Here is a 13522-nt window from a genome sequence, read left to right as displayed (position 1 = left end):
CCCCCCCCCCCCCCCCCCCCCCGCTTTAAAGTAGTATGCTTACATCTTGGGGCAACTCCTAGGTCATGGTTTTACTTAAAAGTTGTGAGGTCTGTCAAAAACAAGCGCCACTCCTGAAATGATTCTGTTGTCCACAGTTATCTTTAGCAATAAAAAAAGAGCTGTTGCCATTTTGATTACTGCAGAAGATACTATGCTGTGATGCAGCAATAACACCAGTATTAAAATTTCAAGTGAAAATTCTTGCCATCCCGGTAGGAGGATAAAGGCGTGACAGCATATTATCCCATGGTCACTGATAAGCTTTGCTTTTGCGCTTAGTGAGCCATTCTACAACTAATACTCTGCTGCTTCACTACTCAGTCATTGTATCTCTATATACCTTCCGTTATCAGAGAAAGATCTGAATTCTTCACCCATATTTAACTAGAAGTGCTGGGATGAAATATTCACATGTGAATGACATTTTGTGTCCTTCTTTAAGTATGGACTTTACTCAACAGGAACCCATAAAACAAGTGTCTTTAATTGCAGTGTATTAAAACAAAACACTTAGCCTCTGTGTTTCTGGTGGGTTGGCCATGCTGATTACAGTATTCATTAAACAGTCCTGGGGTTGTTTTGAAACATCTACAAGGTCACACACTGTAGTAATTCATTAAGAGCAAGATGAACACTGGCAACATCTTTTCAGTGACCTTTTAAAATGTGTGAAGTAGCTTGCACTTGTGATTCTTATATTCTTATTCCTTATAAGTACCCTAGAAGCAACAAAATGTGCTTTCATCTCAGAATCTTCTTCCCTGTCCTCTGTGGTGTTGAGCAGAGTAGGTCATCTGTAAGCAGAGCTTTGAGGAAAACCATTTCAGATTTCATTAGTTATGTTTGGGCCATTCTTTGTTCATACTTGTGCCATGCAAGAGGTGTTTTGGAGCTAGTCTAAGTGTTTGTGTATTTGTTTCTCTCTCCATAACTTCTTAGGCATATATAGGAGTAAACTTGGCTTCTTCTGTTTGGGACTGTTCTTCTGATATGGCATTTGCTATATGCGGAGCCAGAGATGATTAATCAGTTCATCTTCTGTGTCATTAAGATTTGTTCTATTTGTAGGTCCAATACTCGTTACATTAGTGTAATACTGAAATGCTATAGTTCTCTTAATTTTGGAGGACTTTAATTTACATTAAAATTTTTGCATGCCTCAAGGTTCTCTTTTTATTTTGGTAGTATACAGAAAGTTTGAAAGAATTATCATCAATGTAAACCAAAAACACCTCAGGCAACTAAATACATGGCTTTTGCTATTTTGTTATTCATTAATTACTCTGTTATTCCTCTCCCCTCCTCCTCACGAGCACCTCCCCTCCCCAAAAAACCCACTAAGGAAACAAGCTCACCACGATAAAAATGCTAATAAAGAGAATTGTTCTCAATAGACCCTGAAAGACATCATTTATAACCCCGATAGAAATGCAAGTCAGCTTTTTTTGATGTAAAGCATCTGTCTTCAAAAGGAAATGAAGGCAGGCCTGTTTCTCCTTTCAAGTCTCTGAAGTAGTAGGCGGTGTCATTTGTTATACAGTGGTACAAGTCCCATGTTATTGCACTGGTAGCTGCTGACTGCCTTTGTTAACATACTGAAAAGTTTTATCAGCTGTCTTTAATAAAAGACAATATATGTGAAGAAAAACTGTAGCAAATGGTTGTTGATCTCTTGTCCTCAAACCATCATTTATATTTGTCAGAGAGTGATGGCACTGTTATATAATCTTGAAGTGACTCAAAATTCCTGTGACTCTTACAATAAACCATAGATATTGGGGTGGCTGGTACCCTAGAAAGTTAGGGAGCAGTCTTTCTGAAATCCTATGCACTTCCTCATTTGAAATATGAAGGAGTTGGAATGAACTTTCAGCACTACTTGAAATGAGTTATTAGTTAACATTTTCCATGGATACATTTGTTTAGAGTGTTGGTAGTCTAAAATTTGTTGGGTCTCCAGGAAATCAGGAATTATGTGTAAAAATTAGAAAATTTCAGGTTCAGTTAAAAGGCATGTTGTTTGTTCTTTTTCTAGATGTTTTTGTTGCTCACTGTAGTGAAATGATATTTCAAATTAAAGGCATGGCACAAGTATTTTCTTAGCTAGGCATATAGTCTTACATATATGATGTTCTTTAGAGTACTTGATTAGTACCATACACATAACATATTTTCAGGGGGGTATGAAGAAAATGAAGAATAATTCTGGAAACCATATGAGACAACTCTGTTAATTCTCACACAGTAAGTTTGTGGATGCTGTAGAATTAGCCCTAAGCACATTTTAACGTGTGTCTTATTTAATACGAGGTTTAAGGTTTTTTAATCCTTATCCATTTTCTAGATGCAAACATATGCACATAGTTATATTCCAAGTGAGAATACAGTTCTGTGTCAATAACTGCTCTTGAAAAAAGCTGTTTGATTCATAAACTCTCAATAGACAAATGAAGACCGCAATTAGTCAGAATAAACCATCCTTCTCACGGTTTGAAAGAATTCTCTGAAACAGTCTTGTCTAAAAATAAATTAATAAATAAAATATGTGGATATTTAGATAGCCATCCATACACAGTGGAGCTGTTTTCTGATCATTCTTCACTTACATTGCTTCAGTTATCACCCAGAACATCTGTAATTAAGGAGTGTATTATTCCATTATAAACTAGTATGAAAGGTTGGCACTGCCAAGGTGGAGCTATGATGATGTGGTTGCTGATATGTGTTGTCCATAGCAAAGATTACATTTCAGGGACTTAATTTGCCTTCTCTGTACAGGATATGACTTCAGAGGAAATTTTGGATGATATTTAACTGGGAAAACTTTATAAAATCCATTTGGAGTGGGTTTTTTTTGTTTGTTTGTTTTGATTATTAGTAGAACAAAGAAATTTGTTTAGGGGTGGTAGAAATAATCTGTCAGGTTAGAGCAAGAAAAATTAAATCTAAGAATAGCATCTTCAGATTCCACTGTATTAGCATTATGATGTTTACAATAGGGAGGGTTGAACTCATATTGTTTTGCTTTGCTTAATTTTGAAACTCTGGAAGCCAGTTGCTCTGAAAATTTGATGTTTGTGAGGTTTTGTGATGCATGTGTTAATAGGTTAAAAGAAGCAGGAAGAAAGTTGAAGAAGTATGAAATATCTGTAGGATATGAAACTAAAGAATGTTCTGAACATTTCCACCACAAAATTTAAGTTTTGGACACAAGAATTATGGGGTGGGTTTTTTTTTTTGAAGCTTGATTCAGAAGGATAAGAGTGTAATGACTTTAACTTGTTAGTGGAGAGGTTTGGAACCTAAGTCTTCCTCATCCTAATGACTTTCTATTACCACATCAGTCTGGGAGACCAACTCTAGTGTATATTTTATTGGCTTTCCACCTACCATATTTTCCTGAAGTTATTGTCACTGAAGGGCTTCTAAAGCATACCAACACCCCCACACCATAGACTGAAGCTGAGTTTCCATGTGTCTTCACATTCTGAGTATTTCATTTTGATCAGAACACTGGTGAGTGGTGTCTTGAAACACTTATCCTCTGAGGCAAAACTATGTGACTTTGAAAGTGTTTCTGAAGCTTACTGGAAATGAGAGTGACTTGAGAGAGAGAACCATAGTGAACTTTGTGTAGTATTTCCCCCCCCCTTTTTTTTTTTTAAATGCAAGGTACTGGTTTGGCAAATGCCTTTACTGTGCTCTCACTATCATGCGAATAGCTTAGATATTTGCAAAAAAAAAAGGTAGGTTAGACTGTTCAGCTTCATAAATCAGCTTTTCTGCCCTAGTACTATTTGTTAACTCCAGTAACTAGGTATGTTTAATTATCATGAACAACCTATTATTTCGTAATGGAATAATCTAAAGATGAAAAAATAAAAACAAGAAGCATTTTGTCTTAGCTAAAGATGGAAAAATTGTTAGCAACATAAGAAGCATTTTAATGGATTTGTTATGAAATTTTCACATCCTTGTTATTAAAATAGCATGTGTTTCCACAGCCTGATTCTAAATGGATATCCTAGGACCCCTGAACATCCTTAGAATCTGAGAACAGATTGTATTTTCTACTAGTTATAATTAAGACAGAGAGAAAAAAAGGGATGAGTTCCAATGTGTTAACTATTCCCAATGATTATAAACTCTTTATTGGCAATGGGTTGAATTAAAATTAAATTCCTGTCTTTAATCCACTCTTTGATTATTTCAGTTTTCTCTTGGAAGCTGTGCTATGCCGGCATTACCACATGTAAGGCTTTATGAGTTCTGTGTTTTCTCATTAAAGAGAGAAGTCTGTGTCTGTAGACACCAAAGCTTGCCCCGTTTAAAGCACAAAGTATACAGCAGCTGTTCAGAAAATTTTTCTTGTTATCTCTATTTGCTTAAATTGCTAAATTGCTTCCATGAAAAGTCTGCAAACATAAGGGAATAATTTAAGTGGAAGAAGATTGTCTGAAAAGAAAACTTGAAAATATGCCTAATATTTCTTCTTCCCGTTTTTTTGTTGTTGTTGTTGTATCAGTATCCAGCTGCCCTGATGAATCTTGGAGCCATTCTCCATCTGAATGGTAAACTGAAAGAGGCTGAAGAAAACTACCTCCTTGCTCTTCAACTTAAACCTGATGATGTCATCACTCAGTCCAATCTTCGCAAATTGTGGAATATCATGGAGAAACAAGGTCTGAAGACATCCAACACATGATGATGAAAACTCTGAACTTTTATTTCTTAAATTGATTAAACCCACAAACTAGAACTTCCACACAGTTGTCTGGTTGGAGAGCTCATTGGACTTGACTGCAAGGATCAGAGGTCTTAATTGCTGCTAGAAGAAGCTATCCTGCTTTTTTGGCATAAATCTTTTTGCTAGATAAATAGAAAAAGGGAGACTTTGAGATACTCTTGAAGGACTTGTTACCCCACAAAAATATTTAGAACGATAGCACTTGAGAGAAGGTGTTTTGGCTTATTTGATAAATCATTTCAAATCCCATATCACTCACTTTTGGGTGGGTACTTGAAATGTATACTGTCATTAAAATACTAAGAGAAAATTGTACAGTATACACTAAGCCATATGGGAGTAAAAGTGGTAATAGTAGGTTAAAGTATTTGCTGATACTGTAACTCATTAAAATGTATACTAAATCCAGTGTGTTTGCAGTTTGTCTTAATGCTGCTGTATCTCACTTTAGGACCACTTGCTTACCAATTTCACAGCTTATATGGTCAATTTTTTTCAAATCTGTCACTTGTGATTAGATGACATCATTCAAAATGTTTGCCGAGAAGATGCATATTATTTCTGCTTGTTAAGTTTTAATGCAGTTTTCTTGAAATACACAGCCAAATGGCTGTGGGCTAGACAGAATGAGCAAGGAACTGCTCATACTCTACATCAGTACATAGTACATACTACATCAGATGTGTATGTAGAGTGGTAAAAAAAAAAAATCCAGAGGTGTGATTTAGTAACAGAAACAAGACTGATGCTTTGCCCTGATATCAGATGAGTGTGGTCAAACTGTCATCTTAAGGATAAAAAAAGAAAGATATTTTAGAAAAATGTGTTTGATTCTTTTTACATTGCTGTCAGATAAGACGAGCTTTAAACTGGACTCTGCATACAGTAGTTCTGCAGTAACTCAGCCAAGTGAAATTTGAAAATATTAGTGCTTGGATATGCTACAAATGAGATTTCATGAACAACTTTGAGAAAAGGGAATGTTATACATTGGTGAGGATAGCAAACAACTGAAGGGACTGGATTAGGTCTTGCTTAAAACAGTGTAGATCAAGAGAAATCTGTAAAGGTGGTTGCCAGTTACTTTTCACAGTGGTGGTGTTTTAAAAAATATTACCTATTCAGTTTCTAACCAAATATTAGCATTCTGTTTGTATTCCAACTTGTGCTAGCAGCAGAGCTGTCAAATATCTAAATATGCTTTTGGTGAGGTTCAGTTTATTTCTGTTTCAGAATGATTTGGCCTAGTTGCTGTTTCAGTCTTCAGTTTTTAAATGTAAAAATAATTTATTTAAAATTACAGTGTATTGAAGCTTTAGTAATTTTTTTCCAGGCCATTTGTTAACTGCTTTCTTTCTTTGAAATAAGTATTATTGCTTGTAAGAGGATTTACTATTTCATTTAATTACCTGTTGCTATCTGCTTCAGTGTTCTTTTCATAATGGTAGATACAATGTTAAAGTGGTAGAGCACCTTGAACTGAAGCTTCTTCAGGTTCTTCTGTTAAAAGCTCTTTATTTACTGAGAAAGGGTTTGGGGTTTAATTTGCTTTTTAACTGTTGAGCACCATTCCAACAAAACTATAGAGCAGAATACTTTGCTGTATTTATTTATTTATTACTTGACTGCAGCAATGTTACCTGCCATTAACACAACAGTCTGTAAGTGTTGCTGTTTCTTTTATTTCATTTTCCTTGCTTTTTTTTTTTTTTTGTGGTTAGTGTGTGTACCTAATGGGAAAGAGGACCCGTGAGTTACACTCTACCTTGTTGGTCATTCTCCCCTTACATTTGGATTTTAAATCTGTATTGAAATAGATTGGGGAATAGATGTTTCAAAGTCAGTATAGTAAAAAATTGTAGTAGTGTGTGTTTCCTTTTCTTTCCTCTTGCTCACTAAAATACCTTAAGTTGCTAAGTTTACAACTGGCCTACTAGAAGGGCCAGAGGGGCAAGATTGTTTGGTTTTGTGGAGTGTGTCAAGTTTTTCTCAAATAATTTTATGGCTGGAAAAGCAAAATTGAAGGCTCAAAAGTTGAATTTCTACGTCATCATTGAAACCAGTGTTAAAATACAATGGTAGCTTGAACTTAGTCTCCTGCTTTACTGACTTTCTAGAAAAAAAAGTATAGAAATAAATTAGATAGTAACTGTAACTGAACTCAGCATAAAACTGTGGTATCCTGCAGCTTTATTTGCTCAACAGTCATCAAAATTTGATGGCTTCTTGGTTTTAACCATTTACTATGTTATTTGTCTCCTTCAACTTGTATTCATTCTTGCTTAGTAATTTTTATTCATTGCACAAAAGGGGGAAAGGGGGAGCACCCTGTGATGCATTTTTTTTTTTTTTTTAAAAAAAAAAAAAAAAAAAAGGAAAGGAAAAAAAAAGGACTAGCGTAAATTTAACAAGAATGTCCCTGAATACATTTTTTTAATATAGGTCTGGGCTTGATAACTTTCATCTTTTGGAATAAATTTAAAACATGTTTAAAATAGACTCTCTGCTCAGGGATTTATGGTGGATTATTGCAGACAGTGCTAAAAAAAAGAGCACAAGACAAGTTTACTAAATTAAAATTTTATTTTTTGAAAAACTGTTATTTGTATAAATTATCAGATTTGTAGGCTTTCCTTTTTGTAGAAATAATTGTTTATGTGCCAGATAAGAGAATTTCAATTTTGTTTTCAATAATAAAGCATTGATAACTAATACACTGTGCATTCCTTTATCTGTTACTGTAACAACATTTTTTAAAAAAATATTATTCTGATTAATGAGTTGTATTGTCTGTTTTACATATGGAAGAACTAAATAGCATAAGTAGAGTATAACAGCTGGCTTTCTTCTATACTTTATTGCAATTATACTTCAGCTGATATTTTCGAAAAGGTTCTCTGGAAGCATTTTTAGTATTTCTACTCACTAAATCTAGCCAAAGGGGTATAGTAACTGTTACACTTGATTGTTGTTTCTAAATGCTGTGGGAATAAAAGCTGATAAATAAGATATATTATAAATTATTTTTATATTGTCACACAGACATGATGTCAGTAAAAATGATTCTGAAATGTGTAATTGGCTACAAAAGCTGGAAAGACTTTGCTTGCATACATAGTCATTTAGATCCTGATATCTCCTTTCTCTCGTGCTGCAGTGTCACATGATCAGTATCAACTCTGCTGGGTTCCTGCTCAGGAGATGTTATGAAGTGATGTGGTTCTTTCACCTTTTGATTTTCTTTTAATCTTCCGTGGACAGAGCCTTCTTATCTCAGTGGACCTAACACTAATATTCTCATACCTTCCTCGTTCTGTCGCATTCAGATCCTATGCATTAATAGATTTTTTTCTAGAGTCGAAAAACGTTACTGCGTATGAGCAGAGCACTAGAGAGGCTTTGGGTCACTCACTTCCAAATTCAACTGTCATGCCTTATTTTTATCGGAGATCATGCCTTCCCTTCAGATGTGGTCATTCCTTACCTAATAGGTTTTGATGAAATGGCAGATGATGAATATGGAGGCTGCAAGGAATGATCTGATCTGGGTCCCTCTTTTCTTAATGGAAATAAGAGTCTAAACATGTGCTTGAACTCCTGGTATGGCATCCTATCCCTAAATCCTTTGCTGTGAGATCCTGTTCCGTCTGCCTGGTGCTGTGCTTCTGATATTTCCGTTCTTCCAAGCATGGCACTTTTCAGGCAACAGGTACCTGCTACATGTCCATTTCCAATGGAGGCACAGGGCAGCTCTGCAGTGGCTTTTCAGTCCTGCTGTCTTATACAGGCCCATCTGAACTTGCCCTCTGTAGCTGTCACAGATGGCTGTATTATTTCTGGGATTTCAACTAGTATAAAGGTAAGGCATTAAATTATTCTGTATATCAGCTCATTTGGATGTGGTTTAGGACTCTCTGTTGTAGGCATTCCCATAGCGGCTTTGCCTGACAGGCATGAGTGCAGGTAGCGTACAAGAGACTTTCCCTCCAATGCAAGTGTGAGACCAGTCACTGACAGCTGAATTACTGTGTTTATTTTACTGCATCCTTAGGGATTACAAAGGAGAGATTTTAGTGAGAGAATCTAGGGATTTAGAAATAAATTGTAGGAACTCTAAAAGAATTCCATATAACCACTTACCTTTTTGAAACTTCTATTTCTGGTCCTTTGAAATAAAACAGAGACTGCACTCAGATGTTATATACACTCCCTCAGTCAGACTGACCCTGCAATTTAGAAAAGTCCCTACCTTGCTTCACACAGGTACTGAAGATTTAATCTCTTGAAGATTCAGCAGTGTGACTTTGGAAGAATGTGTTTAAAGGAGTAGAATATATCAGATGTTATGCAGGGTGTGGGGAGGGAGGTCTCAGGGAGGAGATACAGACATTTTTGTGGAAATGAGTAAGAATTTTAGAGGGACAGACTTTATTCTAATGACAAAAAAAGAACCCCCATGATCAAGTTATGCTAGGATAAGCTACAGGAAGGGATATACATCAGTAAATTAAACAAACAAACAAACAAAAATCCCAAACAAAACTAAAGTAATACAGACTTTTAAAAGTTCTAAGTTCTTTTGGTATAATAATAAATCAAAACCAAACATTACCAACCAGAGAGGCTGGCCTCGGAAGACAGTATAATAGAGTTCAGGACATAATATATTCCCCGTTGAAAGACTGAATGCGTGCCTCAAGTTATCGCACTTGATTAGAAAACCTTTATGGTTGCATTTGTTTTAAATCTGAAATTGATGTTTCTCCCTTCCTCGAATACTCTTTATCATATTTACCCGGTTGTTGTTCACTGGCTCTTTGGTGGTTCCACAGTTCTAGAGTCAGACAGCTTTGAAGGTTACATATGAGGAAGCATTTCAGAAGGGTAAAGAAACATCAGAGTGGACCTTTTAGAAAGGGGTAAGATAAAATAGATTAAATCATTCATGCTTGCTTTATATTAACTTATTTTTAATATAGTTTCAGTTACAAAGCAGAGTTACATTTACTTACTGAAATTATGGGTCTTACAGATAATTCTGTGCAAGGTTTAAAGATTGGTTTGTTGTTTATATTTACAAATTTATGTCAATTTTTGTGCATTTGAGCAAAATTTATGTTTTAAAAAACTTTAAAATTCCCTTCTGAAGAAACAGGTGTGGAAGCCACGTGCAGCGAGAACAGTTGTGGATTTTCATTTTTATTTGATAGAACTCGTGCATAAGCCTATTTTTCCTTGCATCACCAGTGTCTTAGCTACTGACATTCTACCTTTACATGGAATTTTTTTTTTTTTTTTTTAAACTCTGACCCTGATTGTATAACGCAGTGTTCCTGCAGAGTTTGAACAGTTTGAACGGGTTCAGTTTTGAGCTAAGCAGAAATGGAGCTTGGCTTTGATGGCTAAACGAGTTCAGTTTTGATTTTAGAAATTATTTAACTCAGGTGAAGTGATTTTTTAACCCCATAATACCACAGTTTGCTGTACCAAGTAATCCCAGAAAGTAGAGATTATTTGAGAGGCTTTGTTTCTTCTCTAGATTTTTTTACTATCACCAAAGCTTTTTTTATCCTCTGGAGAAATATATTTTGTCTCTAATTTTCTTGAAAACAAATGTTCCCGCATATCCAGTATTTATTACAATGAGAAATTACATTTACATAGAACTGATTTATTTATTATTTTGTCTTGTTTGTTGCAACTACAACTGTAAGTTTCTCTACAGTATGTAAGCGTATAATACAGTGTATTGTTCCTCATATTAAATCAATTCCCTCTTCTGTTTTCTATTCAATATGTAAAGCCAGTCATTATAACAAAGAGACACTTTTGCACACCCAAAGTTCCTGGAATCCAGCATTGTTCTTACTATTGTGGCAGTGAATGCTTTTATATGACATGAATATGTAGGATGCTAGAAAATATTCCTGCTTTAGAATAGGACCTTTTCTTTCTTCTCAACTGTCATCATTTCATAGCATTTCTTGCCCTTTGCTACTCTATAATTAAATAAAGTCTTCAAACATTGAATTTTTTTTAATATACTATTAATAATGAACTCTATAGATGGCACTTATGCCTTAAAATTAATGGATAAAGCATAGTGGCTCTGTCATTAAAAATAAACACTATTAATTTAATTACTGTTCCTACCTCTGAAATATGCAGTTTCCCTATGAAGTTTCAGTGGCAATTAATCTTTTAGCTATATAACTGTAAATTTGTTTGTGTTTCTGAATTTTTGTATGGAATAAGTCTCCTGATTGTTCTCATTAGTTGAAAGAGTCTTTAGGATATTCTTACATAGAATAATTGTTTCCCCTTTCTATTCTCCTTTATTAGTTTTATGAATGATTTGGAGACTGTAGAAGAGGAACTGCTTTACCAGAAGCTAAAGGCAGAGAACAGTTCTCGGTGTAAATTGAGCTTTTACTTCAGTTTTGTGCCTTACAGCCAAAGATGTTAAAAAAAGAAATATAACTTGTTTTGCTTTTTTGCAAAGACCATAAACTATGGTCTGTTTTAGGTCTGAACTGAGTCTCCCGATTTAAGGCTTGATGGAAAGATTCAGGAATTGAAAATCTTGTCCTCCTTTTCTAACTGTATCAGCTTGTCTAATGAGAGATCACCTTCCCATCTGGACCTCTTCCGCCTTTGCTGCCTGTCATTGTTCAATCTAAGAAGTACAGATGGGTCAAATGAGGATATATCACAGCAAAGTCTTCAGATGGGTCAAACTCTTCTGCCTTCAGTGCTGTGACTAAAAAACTACCGAACAGTTTCTTGCCAATTTTCAAAAACCAGAAGTTTAAAAATCCAAATCAAACTACTTAAATGAAAAGATAAAATGGTATAAACTATTCTGTTTTTTTCAAGTCCTTTTCACAAATTTATCTCATAAGATTATGATTGATTTACAATTGGCTTCAACATTCTAAGAATAACTTGATATCAAGTCAACAGGTTTTGCATTTCATCATGCTAAATCTATGCTTTATGCACGTGTGTACACATGTATGTCCCATTGGCACTGTCACAGCTGTTTTGATAATCTTCCTTGTCAGCACTACACTTATTTACCCAATTTTGAAATTTTACCCATTTTGAATAAGTTCTTTAATGTAAAGTTTATTCTGATTGATATGAAAATTTTGCTCTGTTTGGCATGGGAAGAAGGAAAAGAGGTCAAGCCACATGAAATAAGATGTTCAGATTTTTTGTGGTGTCTCAGTAGTGATATATAAATGTCAATTAGAGGTGACCATGTGAAAGTATGGTTTTTTTGTTTAACTCAGTGAAGCTTGTAATTTTGAAAAGAGAACGAGTCCTAGTCTCTGTAAATAGGATTGTTAATATGTAGATTTACATATTTACATTAGACAGATTAGTTTACTCAAATGCTTTTTTTATTGATCAGTGTAATAATATTTGTTAAAAGACTATCATGTTTTGCTGTTTACTTACCTCATTTTTTCATCATAATTTCATTTATAGTGCATTTTTTAATCTAGTGTTTATAAACTAAGGTATATTTGAAAGAGTTTTTCGGGTTAGGAAATGACTAATAGAAGATGATATCAAGCAGATAATCTTTTTAATGTTTCATTTACTCAGTGGGAAATTTAGGAATAAGGACAGGGAAGGAGAAATCTTGTGATTGTATGTAGTTACTTTCTTAGCTTTCTTCCCATATAAACATATAATTAGCTGTACAAAGCCCACAGTGATCCACAGAAAACTGATGCATGCACCTAGGCCCAGGTAACTCGAAGTGAAGCTACGGAAACATATCTCACATTTCTCTGGAAGAGGCACAAAAATATGAAGCAGGATCTTCATGCTATACTTATTCCAACTGCAGCTTGTTTGGATGTTTACCATAATTTGGCTAATCCTAAAATCAGGTGGGCCTATCTGAGTCTCAACTTCAAGTCTATTTCTGAAAGTAATACATAAGTAAAAGAAGGTCATGCTTGGAAGACCTAGACTATAATACACTAAGTCTCAAAAAGAAGTACTAGCAGGAATTAGATGAAAAATTTTTCTTTTTTTCTGCATCTTCTGAACTGTTACAGCCTTCTGGTGTACAAAGTGTGAAGATAACCTTCTAATGGCTGGTAGGCTTGGATTGTCCGATTGCCTTGGCTGTTAGTGTGTTGCACATATGTGAAGATTTGATCTTTCGTATGCAAGATACGCTTGAAAAAGCTACACAGGGACTGCAAAAGCATGATTTCTACTGTCAATACCTTTAGAAACTGGGAAAGTGTTAAATGACCCTAGGGAGAAGCTGTGCTGGGAGAAGCAGACTGGATCTTGACAGTTACCCAGTGAATTGCCAGTAAGACAGGGGGGAAGAGCAAATGCAAGTGCGTGGCCATGAATAGATTGCATGCAGCTCATTTAAAAAATATAATATGGAAAAGACTACCTGTCTGGATTACGTGAATTTTTTTGCTTTACAGAGGTGGAATCCCAGTGACCTCATTAGGCCTGAGAGACACAAAATGCAAAATGATAGCAAAACTGGACCAAAGAATCCTGAAAGCATTTATAAACAAAGTCTGCAATTTTAAATGGCCTCTTGTTTCATGTTAAGTATTATTAATTTGCAAAGCTATGCGGTAGATCAGACACTTACCTGTCCTTCTTTACTAAAGGGTTCAAAGATATGTTTCCTTCAAAATTAGGAAGTAGCCATAACAACTCACTAACAGCTAAATGAAATGGGGG

General features: G+C 35.0%; 1 protein-coding gene across 1 annotated transcript in view; it reads left to right on the top strand.

Moving 5' to 3' along the window:
- The window catches only part of TMTC2 (transmembrane and tetratricopeptide repeat containing 2), a 177376-nt gene extending 171736 nt beyond the window's left edge, over positions 1-5640 (top strand). Inside the window, exon 12 of the mRNA XM_026868297.1 lies at positions 4568-5640. Within this exon, the coding sequence (XP_026724098.1) occupies positions 4568-4747 (180 nt within the window). The 3' untranslated portion in view covers positions 4748-5640. The remainder of the gene's footprint in view (positions 1-4567) is intronic.
- Positions 5641-13522: the final 7882 nt, after the last annotated feature.

This window comes from Athene cunicularia (genome assembly GCF_003259725.1).
Source record: "Athene cunicularia isolate RWA chromosome 1 unlocalized genomic scaffold, athCun1 chr1_part2, whole genome shotgun sequence".
Taxonomy (NCBI): domain Eukaryota; kingdom Metazoa; phylum Chordata; class Aves; order Strigiformes; family Strigidae; genus Athene; species Athene cunicularia.
Note: the sequence above shows the minus strand (reverse complement) of the source record. Positions and strands in the feature narration are given on the sequence as shown.